At 44.4% G+C, this 23,469-nt stretch overlaps 1 protein-coding gene across 2 annotated transcripts in view; it reads right to left on the reverse strand.

Moving 5' to 3' along the window:
• Positions 1-1,542: 1,542 nt before the first annotated feature.
• The window catches only part of Cep162 (centrosomal protein 162), a 69,993-nt gene continuing 48,066 nt past the window's right edge, over positions 1,543-23,469 (reverse strand). The window contains exons 21-27 of one of the 2 annotated variants that reach the window (XM_028875537.2): positions 22,931-23,035; positions 18,992-19,204; positions 13,789-14,441; positions 12,096-12,237; positions 10,384-10,482; positions 3,930-4,064; positions 1,543-1,917 (exon numbers count right to left, since the gene is read on the reverse strand). In XM_028875537.2, the coding sequence (XP_028731370.1) occupies positions 1,708-1,917; positions 3,930-4,064; positions 10,384-10,482; positions 12,096-12,237; positions 13,789-14,441; positions 18,992-19,204; positions 22,931-23,035 (1,557 nt within the window). In that variant the 3' untranslated portion in view covers positions 1,543-1,707. The other variant, XM_037207825.1, reaches the window with a different exon arrangement.

The following is a 23,469-nucleotide window of genomic DNA, read 5'->3' on the forward strand; positions in this document are numbered from 1 at the left end:
AGAGTCACTGTGTGTTAAGCATGCCACCCTCTCCTGTGCATTCTCTAGACCACTGTAGCAGCCCACCTTAGGAGACAAGGATGTTCAGATTGGATGGACCAGTAGGACTGCAACTGCTCCAGGATATGCCAAGCCCCATTCCTCAAGGCAAAATGGCCATGAAGGGCATCCACGTACAGACAGAAATAATGTATGTGGACTTGGCTTACTAGTCAACACCAACCTTTTCTGTAAGTTTTCCTTGTGTTTCAGAACCAGCTTTATACTTTGAATGGCTCATATATAGAATCAGTCAAAAGGACAGGGTGGGGTGGGAAGCTATATATTCATAGGCATGTATACTGATAAACACACAACACCTAAATAATAAAATAAATTATTTGTATTTTAACTTTGAAATGTTGTACAAGAGAAAATTGAAAATGATATGCTTTTTTACTCCCCTCTCAGAAAAAAACACACTACAGAATGTTGGCATTAAGACAGTAATTACACTTGTATTTAACAGGTGCTACACACACACACACACACACACACACACACACACACACACACACACACCCTTCACAGCCTTTGCTCATGACTTCACTAGGCTCGCTCACCTGTCCCTTATGAAATGTTCTACTTTACAAGTATTACCTCAGAATTGCATTTACTGGCACATGCAGCTGGAATGTAGTCCAAATCGAAATGGGTTATTAATGTAAAATATATTCTAAAGATTTAGCTCACAGTTTCTTGTAAGTGACTAAAAATTAAAATTTACTATGTAGCTCTTATGCTCCCCAGGGCTACTAAGAGCAACCAGGTGTTCTGGATGATTAGGAGCGCCCAGGACAGACACCAAGTGTGTCTTCATGAACAGCATGCTCTCCAGCAAGGGGCTGTAAGACAGACTGGGAGAGACCCTTGAAGGCAAACTGGCTGCAGCTTTGGTCTACCATCATCTCACACGTTTCTGATCTGCTTTTAAAAAAAAAAAAATGGGATTGTAAGATAAGCTAGAGCTATTTTATTTTTTCTAATGTACATAGTATTTCTTTTTCAACAGAAAAGGTAAAACTTCTTATATTGTTTATAATTTTAGAGCTGCCAAAAATTAGGACTGCCATTTACTAGACCTGGCCTAGGAATGGATACATCAAACTGTGCCATTAGCTGTCAATTTATATCAGGTCCAAAAACCCAAGAGAACTTGCTGCTGTTTCCCTGTACAGAAGTTACGGCTGCCATTTAAATTACTGAGCTCTCCATGGCTCAGCGGGCAGTTGATGAGACTGACCCCCACGTGCAGCTCACATTCCTCCACCCATGTCACGAGAAAGAGCCGCTCTCCTGTCCCACGGATAATGAAAAGTACACCTTTAATCTATGGAATGTGGCTGAGGACAAGCCCCGCTCTCCCTCTGCTGTAGCCTGGGAGCGAGCCCTTCGGTAATAAACCTTGCCCGTCGTGGTCTTCCGACATTATGGGACCTGCTCGTGGAGTCATCTCCAATGTGATTAGTTAACCGTTTCCAGTAAACCACACCGTGACTGACAAACGTTCTTTCCCTTGTCGGTTCGGGGCAGTTTATTCTGGCTAGCATTGCTGCTCTGGCCATCACACACGCCTGTCTAGCGGAGCCTCGTTTTTTTTCAAAAGCTGCCCGACAGTGGCTCGTTTTCATCCGTCTTCCCATGGGGTCACTCGGATCCCAGCTGCCACTAGAACTCGGCCGTGTTTACTTCATCCCCGAGAGGGACGACGGGCACAACCACGCCCTGCCGGTGCAGCTCCTGCAGAACGTCCAGCATGGAGTCGAGCTCCGTGCGGAACTTGTCCAGCTCCCGGTTCTTCAACTGGGCCAGTCTCTTCCATTTCTCGACCTCCTTGTTTTGCTCACTCTCCACTACTTGCCGTGTTTGCTGTATTATCTGAAAACACGAACATTTCACAGTATTATTCCAATTCATAGTGGAAACGAGGAACACGGACAGTTTTAAAGAACGGGACAGGTACACTGAAGGTACACCCAGGGTTTCTTGGGGGAAACTCAGATCAACCTTAGTAAAGGTTAATTTTTTTTGTTGTTGTTGTCTTCAAAGGTTTATGTAAATTTCTCACCATCTTTTATGGACTGAATGTCTCATCACTCCCCAAAACCACATGCTGTAGCTCTAATCCTTGGTGTGGCTGTATTGGATTGAGGAAATGAGGTTAAATCAGGTTGTACTGATGGGGCCCTGAGCTGATAGGATTAGTGTCCTCATAAGAAGAGACACACATCGAAGGGCTTTCTTGCCTCAAGTAGAGGTCACTCAAGAATGCAGCTTGCAAGCCAGGAAGGCAGCCTCATTAGAAAACAAATCAGCCAGGCTTTACAACAGTCTAATCCAGGAGACTTCAGTCATGGCAGCTGGAGTCGACCAACCGCTGTAGGGTCAAGTTGAGCGTCGGCATCAAGGCCGGTCCGAAAGCATCACGTTCTCTGTCTGTGAATGCAGTAAGCCTGTCCCAGTGCTGGGTACGTAATGCATCCATGACCATCTTCCAACCAAAATTCTATAAACATGTGAAGTGATTGGAATATGAAAAATTGTCCCCAGGGTAGTAAATGTAAAACTTATTAGGTACCCATCAGTGCTTAAGGACATAAGTTTTCTCTCTCAAAATATAAGGCAAGTCAATATTAAAGTATCTGAGGCTTTAAGTCTTACTTTTTCTGCAGAGCCATACTTTTAAGGAATTAAAAGGACAATGAAGGGGGTGGGGTTGCTGGAGAGGTGACTCAGTGGTTAAGAACAGTGTCTGCTCTTCAAGGGGTCCTGAGTTCAATGCCCAGCACCCACATGGCGGCTCACGATCGTCGAGAACTGTAGTCCCATGGGGTCCGATGTCTTTTCTGGGGTGCAGACACACATGCAGAAAAGATATCCATATCCATACAACACAAATAAGCGATAATGGGAACGCTTGAAGCGTTGGTAGAGGTGCAAAAGTCACAGCAAGAGAAGGGGCTCAGTAAAGCGCGCAGTAACGCACACACCCCGCCTTTTCACCTGCAGGCTGCACACACCCCTGCCTTTTCACCTGCTGGCTGCACACACCCCTGCTTTTCACCTGCAGGCTGCACACACCCCTGCCTGTTCACCTGCAGGCCGCACACACCCCTGCTTTTCACCTGCAGGCCGCACACACCCCTGCTTTTCACCTGCAGGCCCCACACACCCCTGCTTTTCACCTGCAGGCTGCACACACCCCTGCTTTTTCACCTGTTGGCTGCACACACCCCTGCTTTTCACCTGCTGGCTGCACACACCCCTGCCTTTTCACCTGCTGGCTGCACACACCCCTGCTTTTCACCTGCTGGCTGCACACACCCCTGCTTTTCACCTGCTGGCTGCACACACCCCTGCTTTTCACCTGCAGGCTGCACACACCCCTGCTTTTCACCTGCTGGCTGCACACACCCCTGCTTTTTCACATGCAGGCTGCACACACCCCTGCCTGTTCACCTGCAGGCTGCACACACCCCTGCCTGTTCACCTGCAGGCTGCACACACCCCTGCCTGTTCACCTGCAGGCTGCACACACCCCTGCCTGTTCACCTGCAGGCTGCACACACCCCTGCCTTTTCACCTGTTGGCTGCACACACCCCTGCTTTTCACCTGCTGGCTGCACACACCCCTGCTTTTTCACCTGCTGGCTGCACACACCCCTGCCTTTTCACCTGCTGGCTGCACACACCCCTGCTTTTCACCTGCTGGCTGCACACACCCCTGCTTTTCACCAGCAGGCTGCACACACCCCTGCCTTTTCACCTGCAGGCTGCACACACCCCTGCTTTTCACCAGCAGGCTGCACACACCCCTGCTTTTCACCTGCAGGCTGTACACACCCCTGCTTTTTTTTCCCTGCAGGCTGCACACACCCCTGCCTTTTCACCTGTTGGAGTTCCTGTTCCCTCTGCTTATGCCTCATCTCCATCTGCTTGATCTTCCTCTCTAAGCCCATGAAGTGTTTCATCTCTGGTGTGTGGTTTTCTTTGGCTTCTTTCAATTCTTCCAAGAGTTTTGTAATCTGCAATTGAAGTAGGAATGGAAACATCACAATCACAAGGAAACCATTGTTCTCAGAGATAATCTTGAAAATCAAGAATATTTGTATAAAATTTCTCAAGTGGCACCTTGGATTCATCTAGAAATTAATAGCTGCCACTCTCACATCCAAGAAATAAAGTGTCATTCTAGCTGAGCTGACCCACATTCTGATTGGTTCCAGATGTCTGGACCACCTTCTCCCATGACTGTTAACAGGGTACAAATGAGCTGGGCGCTTTCTTCGGCTTCCAGGTGTTAGTGACTGTTTTTAGGATTAAGAGTCCAGCTCAGTCATGCAGCACTGCAATGTTCAGTGATAGGAAGAACTCAGTTTTTATTTGTAAGTCTCTGATGGCCCCTACACGACTTTTTTTTCTTTTCTTTTCTTTTCTTTTTTTTTTTTTTTCGAGACAGGGTTTCTCTGTGTAGTTTTGGTGCCTGTTCTGGATCTCACTCTGTAGACCCGGCTGGCCTTGAACTCACAGAGATCCGCCTGGCTCTGCCTCCCGAGTTCTGGGATCATATACACAATGGATGGTCAAACATTTCAATTTCTGGAAACTTATTTTTGCGAGTGAGTCCTGAAGAATGAGTCAGTTTTCATGTTATACAATGTATAGTGTAGCTCTGGGCTACATCACCAGCTCCTCATAAACTTTTCATGGCTGGAAAATGATTCTGTCATTCTAAGTCACTGCTGTCTTGTGCAACACCTGTAGCACATTCCCGGTCTTTTGGAGCCAATGAGTCAATGAGAATTCTAACACGGCCAAGGATCTGTAGGGTGGGGAGGACCAAGGGGTGGGTGGGAGGACTCCTAAGGCAGATGCCACTGGCTTGAGTCTTCAAAGAGAACTTTTAACGGACAAACCTCAGTGAGTTAGTGCTAAGAACTTTCTAGATACCAGCCTCAGCTTATTACACTTGTTTACTGTGTGATTCCACAGAATGTAAGGGCCACAAGAGCTGGATTTTCCTGACTACTTTATTCTTAGTATTTCTAGAACCTAGATTTTTCTGCTACTGATGGGTCCATTGTTAGCATTTCTTCCTGTATGCTGGCTGGTCACAACGGTAAAGTTATTTCATTTTCTTGGTATAAATTTGACCTTTATAATGGGAAAAACAGTACCCACTCCTTGGTTATGATTAGAATCAAATAAACTAATCTATGTACTTAGCATTGTCGATTCAGACCAAATAATATATACTTGTTTCTACTATTGTTAATCGTGTTAAATAAATGGTGTAAGGAATAGATAATGGAGCTATACACTGACAGAAAAATCTATTTCAATATATTCTCAGGTGAAAAAAGACCTTTAAACCTTTAAAAATCATGCACATAGACACACACAAAGGACTGCACCTCCACACTGTTTGCACCCCTGTGTGAACAGAAAAAGGTGTAGCAAAATATATTTTGGGGCAGTGGGGCTACAGCTGATTTTACAGCTTCTAATTTCTAACATCCAATATTAATATAAAATAATATAGTATTAAATCCATGCTCAGTAGGTATAAAATAGTATCAATAGAAGCCTCAGTTATCTTAATAGTTAATAGTTATTTTACTACAGTAAGTGGGTGTTTTGTCCAGATCCTGTCACTGAAGGTGGAGTCACAAATGGTTGTGAGCCACCATGTGGGTGCTGGGATTTGAACTCAGGTCTGGAAGAGCAGCCAGTGCTCTTAAGTGCAGAGCCATCCCTCCAGTCCCTGTATGCTGATTTCTGGGTCCTGTGATTTTTCTGAATTTGTTTAAAATCACTTAACAGTATTTTTAAATGGAGAATGTAGGGCTTTCAACACACAATGCCACATCATTTGCGAACAGAGATCATCTGCCTCTTCCTTTTAAAGCTGGATGCCTTCAGTTTCTTTTGCCAAGATTATATTACTAAGTAAGAGCGGTGACAGTGGCTGTCCTTTTGTTGCTGTTCCAGACTTTAGAGGAAAACTTTCATCCTAGGGGTGTTTGACCATGCTTACTGTTTTGTATCAAGCCTAACCATTCTTGCATCTCTGGCCAGAGCTTCAGCTGATCATTGTGTCTGAGCACTGCAGTGTCTGAGCACTGCGATCACAGTGTCTGAGCACTGCAGTGTCTGAGCACTGTGATCACCGTGTATGAGCACTGCAGTGTCTGAGCACTGTGATCACCATGTATGAGCACTGCAGTGTCTGAGCACTGTGATCACAGTGTATGAGCACTGCAGTGTCTGAGCACTGTGATCACAGTGTGTCTGAGCACTGCGATCATTGTGTCTGAGCACTGCGATCACCGTGTATGAGCACTGCAGTGTCTGAGCACTGTGATCACCGTGTATGAGCACTGCAGTGTCTGAGCACTGTGATCACAGTGTGTCTGAGCACTGCAGTGTCTGAGCACTGTGATCACCGTGTCTGAGCACTGCAGTGTCTGAGCACTGCAGTGTCTGAGCACTGATCACCGTGTATGAGCACTGCAGTGTCTGAGCACTGTGATCACAGTGTGTCTGAGCACTGCAGTGTCTGAGCACTGTGATCACCGTGTATGAGCACTGCAGTGTCTGAGCACTGTGATCACGGTGTCTGAGCACTGCAGTGTCTGAGCACTGTGATCACGGTGTCTGAGCACTGCAGTGTCTGAGCACTGTGATCACGGTGTCTGAGCACTGCAGTGTCTGAGCACTGTGATCACCATGTCTGAGCACTGCAGTGTCTGAGCACTGTGATCACAGTGTCTGAGCACTGCAGTGTCTGAGCACTGCAGTGTCTGAGCACTGTGATCAGTGTGTATGAGCACTGCAGTGTCTGAGCACTGTGATTGCCGTGTCTGAGCACTGCAGTGTATGAGCACTGTGATCACCGTGTATGAGCACTGCAGTGTCTGAGCACTGTGATCATTGTGTCTGAGCACTGCAGTGTCTGAGCACTGTGATCACTGTGTCTGAGCACTGCAGTGTCTGAGCACTGCGATCACCATGTATGAGCACTGCAGTGTCTGAGCACTGTGATCACAGTGTATGAGCACTGCAGTGTCTGAGCACTGTGATCAGTGTCTGAGCACTGCAGTGTCTGAGCACTGTGATCAGTGTCTGAGCACTGTGATCACCGTGTATGAGCACTGCAGTGTCTAAGCACTGCGATCACAGTGTCTGAGCACTGCAGTGTCTGAGCACTGCGATCACATTGTATGAGCACTGCAGTGTCTGAGCACTGTGATCATTGTGTCTGAGCACTGCAGTGTCTGAGCACTGTGATCACAGTGTCTGAGCACTGCAGTGTCTGAGCACTGTGATCAGTGTGTATGAGCACTGCAGTGTCTGAGCACTGTGATTGCCGTGTCTGAGCACTGCAGTGTATGAGCACTGTGATCACCGTGTATGAGCACTGCAGTGTCTGAGCACTGTGATCACAGTGTGTCTGAGCACTGCGATCATTGTGTCTGAGCACTGCAGTGTCTGAGCACTGCGATCACCATGTATGAGCACTGCAGTGTCTGAGCACTGTGATTGCCGTGTCTGAGCACTGCAGTGTATGAGCACTGTGATCACCGTGTATGAGCACTGCAGTGTCTGAGCACTGTGATCATTGTGTCTGAGCACTGCAGTGTCTGAGCACTGTGATCACTGTGTATGAGCACTGCAGTGTCTGAGCACTGTGATCAGTGTCTGAGCACTGCAGTGTCTGAGCACTGCGATCACAGTGTATGAGCACTGCAGTGTCTGAGCACTGTGATCACAGTGTATGAGCACTGTGATCACTGTGTCTGAGCACTGCAGTGTCTGAGCACTGTGATCACAGTGTGTCTGAGCACTGCAGTGTCTGAGCACTGTGATCACAGTGTCTGAGCACTGCAGTGTCTGAGCACTGTGATCACTGTGTATGAGCACTGCAGTGTCTGAGCACTGTGATCACAGTGTCTGAGCACTGCAGTGTCTGAGCACTGTGATCACAGTGTATGAGCACTGCAGTGTCTGAGCACTGTGATCACCATGTCTGAGCACTGCAGTGTCTGAGCACTGTGATCACTGTGTCTGAGCACTGTGATCACCGTGTCTGAGCACTGCAGTGTCTGAGCACTGTGATCAGTGTCTGAGCACTGCAGTGTCTGAGCACTGTGATCACCGTGTCTGAGCATTGCAGTGTCTGAGCAATGTGATCACATTGTATGAGCACTGCAGTGTCTGAGCACTGCGATCACCGTGTCTGAGCACTGCAGTGTCTGAGCACTGCGATCACCGTGTCTGAGCACTGCAGTGTCTGAGCACTGTGATCACCGTGTATGAGCACTGCAGTGTCTGAGCACTGTGATGTGCTCTTGAACTCAGCTGCCAGCATTTCCTTGACAGTTTCTGCATCTACACTCAGTGCAGACACAGGCCTGCAGTTCCCATATTTTGTCCTGTGGTTTGGGTATCACAGTAATGGCTTCACAACAAGACTGGCAGAGTTCTCTTCACTTCAGTTTCTTGGATTATTTGAAAAGGAACTGGAGGAATTTTTAAAATAAACCTTTTGTAGAAACCTGGGTCACTGGGTTCTCGGTTTTAGGCAGCAGACTAAATTACTGCCCCGCCTGTATTATCTTTGTTGTTCTTCTTACATTCCATACTTCTTGACTCGCGTTTGGTGTGTTTGCATGTGGGATCTTATCCATTTCTTTTGGGCCTACCAGTTTTCATATAATGATGCACAGGAACTTCCTTATGGTCCTTTAGAACTGGGTCAGATCAGTAAGATCTCTCCCTTTTGGTCTTTGATTTTTCTCTTGTCAAATCTAATGAAAAGTTTGTCAGTTTTGTGTTTTGTCAAGAAGCACTTCAGGAATCTTTCGTCTTGGTTCTGCACGCTTTCTCTCTGACGTGTACATTTGCCCTAGACAAGCTCCCAGTGCTCTTGCTACGGCTACAGAATTGCATGTTGTCCTTTCCCGTCATGTTTCCAGAGTGAGTCTTCGGTTTCCCTTTAACGTCTCCACTTTACAATGTGTCATCTGAGAGAAGGTTGTTCATTTTCCACATTTTGCGTATTTTTTGTTGACATGTAGTTTTATCTGTGGTCTAAGGCTATATAATAAGATTATAATTTTTGAAAATACTGAGACTTGACTTGTGGCTTAATGCATGACTTACCTTGGAGAATGTTCTTTCTGTTGTTGGATGAAATGACTTTGCCCCATAGTGTTTCAGTTCATGTTTTCTTGCTGGTCTCCTGACTACATGACTTGTCAGCATTGGAGTCTGTCCCTTTGGCTTCATGGACTTCAGCAGTACTGTGCTGAGTACCTACACCTTTACAACTGTTGTGTCTTCCGGTAAATCACCATGCAATGACCCTTTGGCCTCTCTTTAGTTTCTGATTTAAAGATAATAAATAAAGCTGTTTTGGCCTATGGCAAGAAAGCTTACAGCCAGGTAGGAAATCTAAGCAGAGATACAGAGAGAAGAAGGGCGGAGTCAGAGGAGACACCAGCCACTGCTGAAGGAGCAACAGGATGCCTGCAGACCGGTAACGCCACGGTCAAAAGCAGACCAGTAATCCCACAGCCATGTGGCAACATAGAGATTTATAGAAATGGGTTAATTTAAGATGAAAGAGCCAGCTAGCAAGAAGCTGAAGCCATAGGCCACACAGTGTGTAATTAATATAAGCCTCTGAGTGATTATTTTATAAGTGGCTGCAGGACCATTCATCTGGACTGCCGGACAAGGCAGGACCAGAGAAATTTCCACCTACAAGAGGGTCTGGGGATAGACCACCAAGCAGTGTCACCTCTCTCTGCTGGCTTTGGGTCCATTAGGGGCCTTTGGCTTCTCTGTCTTTGTTGCTTGGTTGGTGCTGCCGAAGTCACACACAGGAATAGCTGTGCCTGCATCTCCAGGTCCAGCTGGAGTCCACCTACATTCCACAGTGACTGGAAACAATGTCTCCAGAAATACCCTTCTCACCAAGTGTGCAGTAACAGGTCTTCAGCCATTGGGGAAGGAACTTTGGATTTGAGGGGGCTGCCTCTTTAGCAGTCATGCTTGGGAAGCCTGTACTACAAACAAGTTAAGCTACAAGACTTCCTAGTTAAAGATGCATGAAGGTTGATTGTATAAGTCACATTAAAACAGACTTGGATTTTCATATCTAGACTGATTACTTTTAGAAAGCAGACTAAGTTACTAATGATTTTTCTACACTGACAGACTTCTAGGTTATGTTAGTGTGTGCATTTGTTTGAAAAAAAAACAATTTATACACATATTAACATAATTGAAATCCCTAAAAAAAAACTTATTTAGTCCAATATTTTGGTTATTTCTTACCTGTTTCTGTAGGATTTCTTCTCGAACTTGAGAAAGTGCAAGGGATTCTTGTTTACCCTGCAGCTCATTAACTTGACCTTGGAAATGTTTTATAAGTACCTAGGGAAATAGGACAAGTAGGGTTAGTCTACCGCCACACATCCCGGAATGCGCACGACCTTGTCTGATCTTGGAAGCTGAGCAGGGTTGGGAGGATTTGGTTCATAAGGCTCCCCTTGAATACTGTGTAGTTAATATAAGCCAGCTCAAGACTGAAGCAAGCCTTTAGAAGCAAACCTCAGTCAAGTCTAAGTTTGGAAGTGGATAGTATTATCTTCATACTTTGTGATTAAGAAGGATGTTAGATTATTAAATAAAGATAATAGTCATAATCTCTGAACTAAAAATGTCAGGTCATAATTTTAGACAAAGGATTGGAATCCATGAACAGCTTTCCATCAGACATTCTAAGAACGTGTGGAATGCCTAGCTCTCTACTCTGTGACACTGCACCTTCACTGTTGTCCTAAAGAGCAGGTGGCAACTGACTTCTATGGAATTCTACTACATTTATCATCTCAGGGAAACACGTTATCTGTGTTACTGTGGTATTAGGTCAACACTGCTCTCTCACTGTCCCAGACCATCCCTGCAAATCATTTGGGTGCAATGGCAGCTGCCTCTGACACCTGGCCAGGATCTGCAGGGCTACATGGGGTGATACTTTGAAGAATACTTTAGAAAAGCATTTAAAATACTTCTTACTGCATTATGAGAACTGTCCCGACTTCCTTACATTTCATCCCCCGAGTGCTTCAACACCAACACACTCTTGTAATAGGGCATTTCTAAAAAGATGTAACAACATTTTTACATCTGGTAATTTACAATGACTTAAAAATACTCAATAACCTGTCCCTTTTTAAATTTCTCCAATGAAGAATTTGTTTGTAATTATAATGGTGGGAAGTGGTTACAGGTGGGAGAGATGGCAGTAACTTCTTGAAGCCTCCCCTTAAGCTTGTCTTTTGAAAATAAAAACCTCCAGGAAGGATGAGGAGCAAAATAAACAGCCTCATTCACTACTGTTTATGTTTCCTGTTTTTTAAAGTTCTGTTTTCATCCTAATAGTACAGAAAACGGCCACAGGGCAGCTCTTTTCAGATAGTCTGAGTAGACGATGTACCTGTTAGCCTTAGCCAAGGAGGAGATGCTGATGGGTTGTCAGCATCCCCCACCACAGCCGGTGGAAGGCTGTGCTTCCCATGGGCTGGAGCTGCGTGTCTCTGTTCATTTCTTTATCTCTAGCGCCTCAGTGACTGGAGCCGTTATTTGTTCCATGATGAAAGGTAACAAGAGGAAGAATGTGTGAGGACAGCCACTTGTCATTTGGGACTTGGGGTGCAGGGAGGAAGGTCAACATGCACGTTCAAGTGATAAGGTCCTACTCAGCTAGACATATACCTCAGCATACTGAGACAGCCTAAGGAGAGGAAGATCTGGGAAATGTAGGACCAAGTCTGTAGAGACACTTATTTATAGGGTGTAACTTTAAGGTAAAATGTTAAAAATATGGTAATGGTATCTCCACTATATGTATAAAAATTAAGTCAATAATTATTTTCCATTTGTATCATCAACCTGAAAAAAATAAAGTTAAAATTTCCAAATTAAATCATGCTCTAGCAGTAGTCTTAAAAATACACTATTAACATCTAAGAAGGACCAGCTACCTCTTGAGTTGTGATTTTTCGAGTCAGTTCAGCTACTTTGGAAGAGGAGTTTTCTACTGCATTCTGGCAAAGGAGTTTCTCTATTTCCCTCTGATGAGACTCTTTGAGGGACGCGATGTGTGCTGCAGTGTCGTCCTTGACCCTGTGGGACAAACACAAGATAACGTGCAGAGTGGCTCTCACACCTCTAACTCAGGGAGCCCAAACCGTACTCAAGGCCTGGAAGAGAAGGCAGGAAAGGGGATTGGGATTACTACTGGCTGCGAGTGAGGTGTGTTCAACGCCTGTTCCGAGCTCCTCCAGTCACTCACAGGCTAGCATTCTCTATGTTTTGTAAGAGTAATGGGTTTAGAAAAGTGACACACAGGTCATACCAAGGGTGCAAATCTATAAACAGTCTAGCCTGAGGTCAAGTTAAGCACAAATGGAGTTTAAAATTTGAGCCTTCCACTCTCCTCCATCTGAAGCTGTATTCTCCAGCACTGGAGAAAGCGGTTTCAATATGGTGCTGCCATGTTGACTTAGGTGCTAACACTGCTGTCAATCAATCAATCAAATAAGCATTGTGGGTGCTACCCCCATGCTCATCCTGCTGAGCAAAACCAGGTAGTTGTTAGGCATGGGCATGCAAGGGCAGTGCAATCTTCTCTCTGTTCTTTGGGAGCTACAAGGCTGGCGATAACTAATGCTTCTGTAGGAGTTGTGGGTGGGAGCAGGCGATTTTCTGAGATGTGCCAAGAAGCGTTCTGTGGAAGAAGCAGAACTTCAAACAACCGAGCAAGAGGCACAAAGTAACAGGGCAAGTTAGGCGCAGAGAGAATATGAGAGTGCCTATGGGATTTGAAATGTCAAGCAGAGCAATTTAGTGTTGATATTAAAGGAAGTGGGGAGTTATTGAAGGACACAGTGACCAGATGACTATGACAGCATTTTAAGAATATATATATATATATATATATATATATATAATATATATATATTATATATATATATATATATATATATATAAAGCAAGATGACTGGGAGAGAAAGAAATGAAGATGGGGCGGGAAAGTATGATGTACAGAAAGGAGGGTGGTACAGGTGGGAACATTTATAGGCAGTATCCTATAGACAACGAACTCAGGCAGTATTAGAGGTAAAATTGACTGGCAGTTGGAATTAATAGTTAGCAATCATGGACAGGCATGGGAGCCTGGGGGTGGGGTGGGGTGGAGAACTCGTTTATAAGTGAAGAAGAAACTTGCCCGCCACCCCAAAGACATTGGCATGAAGGTTTCAGCTCATCAGAATCTGGTGTTTCATCAGGTAGAGAATCCTCCACTGAAAATCTTCTATCTTCACATACTACTACCATGACATACACATAATATAATAAATATTATTTTTTAAGGCAAGTCACATGTATCCCAAGCTGGCCTCTAACTTGCTACGTAGTCAAGAATGACTTTGGATTTCTGATTCTCCAGCTTCTACCAAGTGTTGTGTGTTAGGCACTGAACACCCTGTTTCTGTGGTGGTGGGGGATCAAACTCAGGGTTCTATGTATGCTAGGCCAGCATTCTCACAATCAATCAACTACAGTTTCTTAAAATGTTGTTATGAATGTGTTTCCAAGTCATGATAGAGAAAATATGCCTTATAATTGAAAAAGCCGTGTTCCCATATACTGAGGGACAGTTCAACCTCTCACCTTCTCATGGAGTTTTCAAATTGGTACACTGCTGCTTCCGAGTCCATCTTCAGCTTATCTCTCTCTAAGACCAATCCCTCTAGTTCGGTTTTCAATCTGTAGTTTTCTTGTAAAACCTCCGAAACATCAGAGTCAGTAAAGGTGTGTGGGTGGTACAGTTTGGCATCTAGGGTTCCAGGGAAGGAATTTGCATTCCCTCTATGTGGGTTCAGAACTTCTTTCTTCGGCCTTTTGGCGGACGTTTCCTCCCTGCTCCTGGGGCTCTGCCTGGACAGCATCATCCTCCGCTCCTTCTGGAGCCTCTCCACAGTTTTCGAAAGGTCTTGGATCTCTCTCCCTTTGGCGGCCAGTTCCTCGTTGAGTCTCGCCAGCTTTGCTTTCGCATGCGCCTGCTCTACCTGGAATTCTATGGACTGGAGGTCCTCATCCTCCTTGCCATTCTTCTTGTGTTCTAACTCGGCATTCTGATGCTTAAGCACATCGATTTCTGCTTCCAGCTTTCTTACGGTGACCTGATGGGCTTCCTTTATCTCCCCAAGTTCTGTCTCAAGGGCCTTAAGCCTGGATGAGCTGTTGCGCTGGTTCTGTGGCGCTTCCTTCAGTCTGTAGGCAAGCAGCTGCTCCTGCTCCTCCAGCCGCTGCTCGTACTGGATCTGAGGAAAGAATTCAGGTCCTATCAAAGCCCCGTTAAACACGTCATTACTTATAGGAAGCCCACGAGTGTCCTCTGTCCAAACACTCACATAGTCTTATGTCTTCAACTTCCTTTGAAAATCAGATGTATTGAAGGCTTATTCTCTGAAGGGTGTAACTACATCATTTAAAAACTGATTCATATATTATTAGATAACACCTGGGCCTATGCAGCCCTCAGGTGCTTAGCATTTTAAAGTAAGTTTAAGAGCAGGGCATAGCGGCACTGGCCTGCAACCCTGGAACTTGAAAAGGTAGGAGGGTCAGGAGTCTAAGATCTGTTGGGGCTACAGTGAGCTCAAGGCCAGCCTGAGATACCCCAGGCCCTGTCTCAAAAAGAAAAAAATAGTTGAGGCTTACAAAAGCGATAGATAGTATTGGTACTTTATGCTGTTAACTAATTCAATTAATGTTAGCCTGTGATGCTGCTTCTCCATGCAAGCTGTCATACCCAGAGTATAACCGTGTAAAGCAACTGGAGGTACTGAAGTGTCTGAGAAATAGTACGTTTTCCATTTGTTTTGTTTTTTGAGAGAGGGTCTTGCTGGCCTTGAACCTGTGATCCATCTTCTTGTTTCTACCTCCTGAGAACACTACCTTTTCAAAACAGGGAGTGCAACAGCTTAGAATTTTCATACTGCTCCTTTAGTGCAACGTGAAATATAAAGAATAAACAGTTTATTCTATTTGGAGTCAGGTACCAATGTTTGCTCATTTATGAGTATTTACCAAGCTACAACTTTATACCAGGCACTGTGCTTGGTTCTAATGACCTTCAGCTGTGATTTCCAATAGATAATGGTCTGGGGGGGGAGGGAAGCAATACACAGCTGCCGCGTCTTATGACACTTGGAGCAAAGCTACGCAGTACAGTGGTGGAGGCACGCTGACTACCGGGAGACCGAGGAAGGTGCGGAGACTGCATGGAGACGTCACATTTACATTTGGTCTTGAAGACTGAGTAAACATGGGGTAAGCAGATACAGAGCTACCCAGGAGCAGAAGCGGGATATGTTGAATGTCAGTGTCTAATGAAAATCAGAAATGAAAAGAAGAAGGGCAGGAGTGGAATGGGGGTAAGGGATTGCAAGAGGAGGAAAATTAGTGTAGGTAGGTTTATATACACAGAAACAGGGTAGTAGGTTAGAGTTCAGACTTGAGAGTCCCGATTTGTTCAGTGAACTGTTCACAATAATTATAATCATTTAGTTGAATGTTTGTGTGGCAGTAGGTATGTATCTAGGTACATATGGTAAGATGACACTTGATCCTCCTAGTATTTTAATTAGTGGCTAATTGATTAAAATAGTTATTAAGTATCTAGTCTGGGTATTTAATGTGATCACATAGAAATTGTTCACGGGGTATCAACAAACATGCATGTGCATGGGGCTGGGCTGTAGCGCAGTGGGTAGAGCACCCGACTAGTACATACAAAACCCTGCGTCTATCCCCAGGGTGGTATGTGCATATGAGATGTGCAGCTGGGGCAAGAGGAGCCTGAGGGAGCTGGAGTGAACACTTCCAAAAATCAAGAAGGAACTAATCAGAGCCGGATGCAACAGGCTTGCAAAGCAGCACTAAAAGCCTTTAAAGACGGGACCCCACAGCCCTGGGGGGCAGCACTCTCACAAAGCGGAACTTGGAGAAAACCTGCCTTAGCCGAGCTGGGCTGCAGAAGAAAAGCATAGCGGATACACCACGACCTGTTTCATTCCTGGTTTGTTTTGGCACTTAGGTTTTGATTTACTTCTGTGCCACAGAAGAATGGAAAATCCAGGAATTAAATCCCCGGGGAAGAATGCTCTTCAGTGACCCATCCCACCTCCAAGGTGGGTGCCTCTGCCTCATCTCTTTACCCACACCCACGACTAGATGAACTTCAGTGGAAACATTTTGACAACGGCAGTGTCTTCTCTCCTTTGCTTCTGAACATACAGCAGAGGTGTTTTAATCTTTTTTTCCTGACTTATTTCCTCGGTCTCTAATACAGACAGGGGTGCATGAGGATATCTTGTGCAGAACTTTAAGTCTTTGAAGAAAGATATTGAAGAAGATAGAAAATGGAAAGATTTCTTATGCTCATGGATCAGTAGGATTAACATAATAAAAATGGCTATCTTACCAAAATCAACCTACAGATTAAATGCAATCCCCAGTAAAATCTCAACACAATTCTTTACAGACTTTGAAAGAACAATACTCAATTTCATATGGAAAAACAAAAACCCCAGGATAGCTAAAACAATCCTGTACAATAAAAGAACTTCTGGAGGTATCACCATCTCTGACTTCAAGCTCTACTACAGAGCTATAGTAATAAAAACCACATGGTATTGCCAAAAAAACAGACAGGTGGATTAATGGAATCGAATTGAAGACCCAGATGTAAAGCCACACACCCATGGACACCTGATTTTTGACAAAGAAGCCAAATTATACAATGGAAAAAATAAAGCATCTTCAACAAATGGTGCTGGTCTAATTGGATATCAACATGTAGAAGAATGCAAATAGACCCATATCTATCACCCTGCACAAAACTCAAGTCCAAGTGGATCAAAGACCTCAACATAAATCCACACTAAACCTAATAGAAGAGAAAGTGGGTAATAGCCTTGAACACACTGGCACAGGAGACCACTTCCTGAACAGAACACCAATAGCATAGGCACTAAGATTGACAATTAAGAAATGGGACCTCATGAAATTGAAAAGTTTCTGTAAGGCAAAGGATACTGTAAATAGGACAAAATGGCAGCCTACAGAAGGGGAAAAGATCTTCACCAACCCCATATCTGACAGGGGGCTGATTTTCAAAATATATAAAGAACTCAAGAAACCAGACATCAACAAACCAAATAATCCAATTTTAAAATGGAGTACAGATCTACACAGAATTCTCAACAGAAGAATATCAAATGGCCGATAAATACTTAAGACACCCTTAGCCATCAGGGAAATGCAAATCAAAATGACTCCAAGATCCCATCTTATACCTGTCAGAATGGCTAAGATCAAAAACAAAAGCTACAGCTCATGCTTGAGAGGATGTGGAGCAAGGGGAACACTCCTCCATTGCTGGTGAGAGTGCAAACTTGTACTGCCACTTTGGAAATCAGTGTGGTAGTTTCTCAGAAAACTGGGAATCAATCTACCATTAAAAACCAGATATACCACTCTTGGGCATATACCCAAAGGATGCTCAGTCATATCACAAGGACACTTGCTCAACTATATCCATGGCAACTTTATTTGTAATAGCCAGAACCTGGAAACAACCTAGATGTCCCTCAACCAAGGAATGGATAAAGAAAATGTGGTACATTAATACAATGGAATATTACTCAGCTGTTTGGAACTAGAACAAAAGTCATCCTGAGTGAGGTAACAAACATGGCATGTACTCACTCATAAGTGGATATTAGCTGTAAAATAAAGGATAACCAGGCTACAATCCTCAGACCCAGAGAGACAAGGTAACAAGGAAGGTTCATGGGGGGAATGCCTGGATCTCCCTGGGGATGGGAAATGGAAGAGATTTTGTGAGTGGACTGAGGGAGGGTGGGGATGGGAACATGAGTGATTAGGTTGTGGGGAGGGGACAGAGGGAGAGAATACTGAAAGATACTGGAAAGTGGTGGGCATTTCAGGGTCAGGTAAAAACCTAAGGCAAGGGAATCTCCCTAGGAATCTACAAGGATGATTCCAGCTAAGACTCAAAGAAATAGCAGATATGCAGCCTGAACTAGCCATCTCCTGTGACCAGATTGGTGCCTAGTCCAATTGTCATCAGAGAGGCTTCATCCAGCAACTGATGGAAATAGATGCAGACCCACAGCCAAACATTACGTGGAGTTCAGGGAAGAGGGGGAGAAAGAATTGTAGGAAGCAGAGGGGTCAAGGACACCACAAGAAAACTCACAGAATCAATTAACCTGGGCTCACAGAGACTGAATCAATGGGAGCCTGCATGGGACTGACCTAGGCACTCTGCATATATGTTACAGTTGTGTAGCTTGGTCTTCTTATGGGACTCCTAACAGTGGGAACAGGAGTAGTCTCCTACTCTTTTACTGGCTTTTGGGACTCTACTCCTCATACTGGGTTGCCTTGCTCACCCTTAATACAAGGGGAGGTGCTTAGTCTTACTACAACTAGATATGCCATGTTTTGTTGATACTCATGGGAGACCTGCCCCTTCCTAAACAGAATTCAAGGGTTGGATTTGGGGGGTGGAGACAGGGCTGGGGGTGGCAGGGAGGGACTAGGAGGAAAACTGTGGCCTGCATATAAAATAAATAAAACAATTAATTAAAAAAAATATCTTATGCTTGATTATTCTGTCTGTAATAGAAAGGAGTTGCTGACAGAGCTCAGAAAAACATGATGGACCGAGACTTCTTTTCTGTGGAACCACACTGGTGGGCAAGGATGCTCGGAGCTGCTGGTTAAAGTGGGGGCTGGGAACGACCTGCTCCCCTGCTCCATCTCCGCTACCCTGACTTACCTTCATCTTCTGAAACTGCTGTTCCATGGTGCGGAGGCTTTTCTTGGCTTCTTCATCTTTGCCCTCCAGGTCAGCTTCTAACTTTTTTATCCTTCTTTCCATAAACTCCACTGTATTTCTGTCTACTGAATCACCAGCGGCCGAGGCAGCCAGTATCAAAGCAGGTAAAGAGTTGGGGTACCTTCTCTTCAGAATTCCTTCCATTTCTTTAACCTATGAAAACATGTTAAACATATGTAAGTTGACAAATATACATGAAGAAGCAGCTTAGATTATGCTACACCATCCACGTCGAGAATGTTTACATCCGCCATGCTGAGTCAAAGGCACAGGAGTGTAGTCATTTTAAAAGATCACCTTCTAACATCTAATGAACCTGTTCCACTTACAGAGATCTTACAGTCACTGAAAGCACACCTTCATTCAGCCTTTCCGTTCTATTGGTAGTAGCCTGTCTGGAGTACAGGGCTATTGTTCTGCCTGCTGACCACTTCATGTACTGATCTGCATAGAGCAGGCGACGCACTACCACAGACACAACTGCCTAAGCACCTGCCTGTCTAGGACGTCAGCCCTCCCTGCCAAGGAGACTTAACATTACCCTTTAAAAGAAAAAAAATACACGTATGGGTGTTTTGTCTGAGCACCATGTACATGCACTGTCTACAGGGTCAGAAGATGGCATTGCATCATCTTGGGACTAGAGTTACAGACTGTGGTAAGCTGCCACATGGGTGCTGGGAATCAAACCTGGGTCCTGTGCAATAGCTGTGAGTGCTCTGAACTGCAGAGTTATCTTTCTGTCTCCTAAAATGACCTTCTTAAAGTCTTCATAAAAGACTACTTCACTCAATCTAAAAACCAAAGACATATTTAAGACTTTTCTGTAATCAAGTGCTGTGCCCCAATGCATGGAAACCGCAGCTTGGTATTACAGGCGCCTGTACCTGCTTTAAAATGGTATTATGGCCATTACATTCTATAAACTATGCATTAAACCCAACAGTCTCTGAACACTTCCCTAGCCCATGAGCATGCAATAATACATATCTGAGACACAATGCAGCACAATGGTTAGGGTCATGTCTGGTTACTGTGTTCCTCACAAGAGGACCTTGGTCCCCTCAATCCAAATTTCTTGCTTTATGGGTAAAACAAAGAGAGCAACAATATTAACTCTCAGGATTCACACAAGGAGGATCAACTCACTTTCCTCTTGATAAGCCTTTGTAGAGTACCAGCATACAGTGAACATTAATAAATGCTGACTTTTAGTATGGAATTGGTCAAAAAAAAAAAAAAAAAGACTAACTTTCCTAATTGCTGGAGCTCAAAATCCTATTAGCAGACAACACAACTCATAGTAGAAATTTTAGGGCATACCATCTGCAAAGTCAGCAGAAAGCATTACTGTTTCTTTAAATGGCCTACACTCATGGTATGTTATCAACTGAGATCTATCCAGTCACATATTAGAAAGGTATTTCACCAGGACAACATTCAGATCTGTTTCCTCTGGTATTAACAACCTAGTTATCTGAGTGAATTAGTAATTAGGGCAGATATACGTGCCACAAGTATTAAAAAGAGAACTAGGCCAGGCGTTGGTGGCGCACGCCTTTAATCCTAGCACTCGGGAGGCAGAGCCAGGATCTCTGTGAGTTCGAGGCCAGCCTGGGCTACCAAGTGAGCTCCAGGAAAGGCGCAAAGCTACACAGAGAAACCCTGTCTCAAAAAACCAAAAAAAAAAAAAAAAAAAAAAAAAAAAAAAAAAAAAAAAAAAAGAGAGAGAGAACTAGATTAAAGTATTTTAAATTAATATATTTATTTTAATATTAAAAATGTCACATCATGACAGTTAAACTATGATATAGTCCATTAAAAGCATGAATAGATATAATGTAAATTTTTTTTTATAAAGTATATCCAATTAACCTAATTCTTACTTATATTCTATTTAGAAAATACATTTTACTTACAACTGATCTATTTCAGAACATGGCTTGAAATGATTCTAACTATACCATGATATACTCTGGCTAGAAAGCAGATGTTCAGGCATAAACTCTTTACAAAAGGGCTCAAGGAGACAGAATAAGTACGCATATCAGATATGTACATGTAGTAGCCTAACTAAAAATATTATCAAAGAATATTTTCAAAGATATACCCTAAAATGGATAATCGATAAATGTTTAATCAAAGAGTGTGGCTTTTAAACAGTGTGTTTCTGGCCAACATGGAGCCCCACCCGGGGACGGGAGAGGTGGGAAGACAGTGTGGGTATGCACCTGCACTGGCAGACATAAGCCTGTCAGCCTGGAGTGCTGTTCCTCAGGGGTGGTCTCAGGAGGCAGGTTTTTATAGGAGTTTTCCCTGGTATCTGGGGCTTGTGGACTGGGCTTGCTGGCTAGATGCCCAGTACACCCAGGGCTCCTCTGTTTCTGCTTCCTCCTTTGCTGGGATGACAGCTGTATGCTACCGTGCCCAGCTGTCTCTGGAGGCCCTAAGGATTGAACTAAAGGTTTATTTGTTTATTATATATACAGTATTCTGCCTACATGTATGCCTGCAGGCCAGAAGAGGGCACCAGATCTCATTATAGATGGTTGTGAGCCACCATGTGGTTGTTGGGAATTGAACTCAGGACCTCTGGAAGAGCAGCCAGTGCTCTTAACCTCTGAGCCATCTCTCCAGCCCCTGAGCTCACCTCTTTATGCTCCCACAGCAAACATTTTAATGACCCAGCCAGCGCCCTAGCCCCAGCCCCACCGTTGGAGGTCTCACACACATGCTAAGCATCCATTTCCTTACTCCTACACATCCAGTTGGACATGGTCTCTCTTTAGGAGATCATCTAATGGACTTATTCCTTTGTCTCTGTCCTCTCCCAGCTCTGGACAGCTGTTTCTACACGGGTCAATGGAAACTCCATGCCCCAAAGACAATCCGAGCACAATCCCACACCACACTACACTCACTTTAAAATATCTCTCCCTCTTCAAGACACTTTTGTCCTGGGCTTCTCTTGGCTCTCGAACCAAATTACAAAGCCATACCTCTTAGAACCAGAAAAGGTCCTGCGAAAGTAACAAAGTTGAATTTTTACTTAGTTTCCTTCCTGCTAAAACCACTCAGCTCCGTGATGACCTCACAGTCTTGGATTTGTGATGAAATAATAGCCGTCTCTTTAAGTACCAGGAGGTGATTACACAAGTCCTGTTCCCTCATCAAAGGCTAGAAACATCATACTTTGATATTTAGTTATGAATAGAAATGCTACATAGGGTGCTTTCAAAATAAAAGGAAATTGTCTGTATCCCTCCAAAACTACTTCAATAAAAGATTCCTCATCTTAAGAAGTTCCACAGGAAGAGTGTAATAAAGTCTTCTTGCTACAGCCACCTTGAGGTGAATGCTTGTGATGCCCGGTCGGGAGCAAGGTTCAGGCTGATGGCCAGCGGGTCGGGAAACTGAACGTTCTTTGTGCACCGTGTTTGTTTTGTTAACATTTCCCAGAGTGTTGGACAATTTTCCAGATTCTAGGATCTTTCTTCCTGTGCTCCCTTCGCAGCTATTTTTTTGGTCAGGATATGGGCTAATCTTAAAAGAAGCATTTTGCTATGTTTCTAAGATTGCCCTGAATTCCTGGGTTCGGGTGAACCTACTGCCTCAGTCTCCCAAGGAGCAGGAGTAAAACTCAATACCCAATGTCCCAAATGTCTGCTTCCATCTTCCTAGAGCTGAGAGGCAAAGAGATCTCTCATCAATAGGGTCTCCGTCTTCCGACTGAGAGCATCAGCCTAATGTTGTGCAGGGGTGAGCCCTGGGTTACGCAATCTGTTACACACTTCATTGCGGGCACTTGAAGGATTTCCTGAATAATTCAGTCTGTATATATTAAAAGTGCTTCAATAAAAATTCCTCTTTGACACTTACCTGCCGCTCCAGATCCTGAATTCTTTTGGCATCCAGAGCTCTTTCCTTCGAGCGTAACCTCTGCTGCGCAGCTGGGCTCCCGGACTCAGTTTTCAGTTTTTCAATCTGTCCACAAAGGGAGGACGCGGTGAGGCAAGAAGTGTATTTCCAACAAAAGGAGAGCATCACAGGTGGGGGGTACATAATGTTAACTCATGACCTCTGTAACAGACATGGATTGAGCTACCCCTTTGTTCCAAGTGTCTCCAAGGTGCAGCACTGGGGGCAGAGGACGCCAGCAAACAAGAGAATCTGGACCCTTGCGCTTGTAGAGGCAGATGGTTGATAAGCCAAGTAAATCAACAAGTAAAGAAAATCACTCTACAGAGAGACAGGTGCTATCAACCAAACAGAATGGAGTGAAAGGAAAAAGCAGGCTCGGGGTGGGGAGGAAGTTCTAAGATTAGAAACTTGAGTTTTGACGAGGAGGAGAGAATGAAAAATCAAGGACAAGGCAGCAAGTGGGATGAGTCTGGAGGAGCTGCGGGTGTGGCCGGAGG

Source organism: Peromyscus leucopus, chromosome 7 (assembly GCF_004664715.2).
Source record: "Peromyscus leucopus breed LL Stock chromosome 7, UCI_PerLeu_2.1, whole genome shotgun sequence".
Classification (NCBI taxonomy): Eukaryota; Metazoa; Chordata; class Mammalia; order Rodentia; family Cricetidae; genus Peromyscus; species Peromyscus leucopus.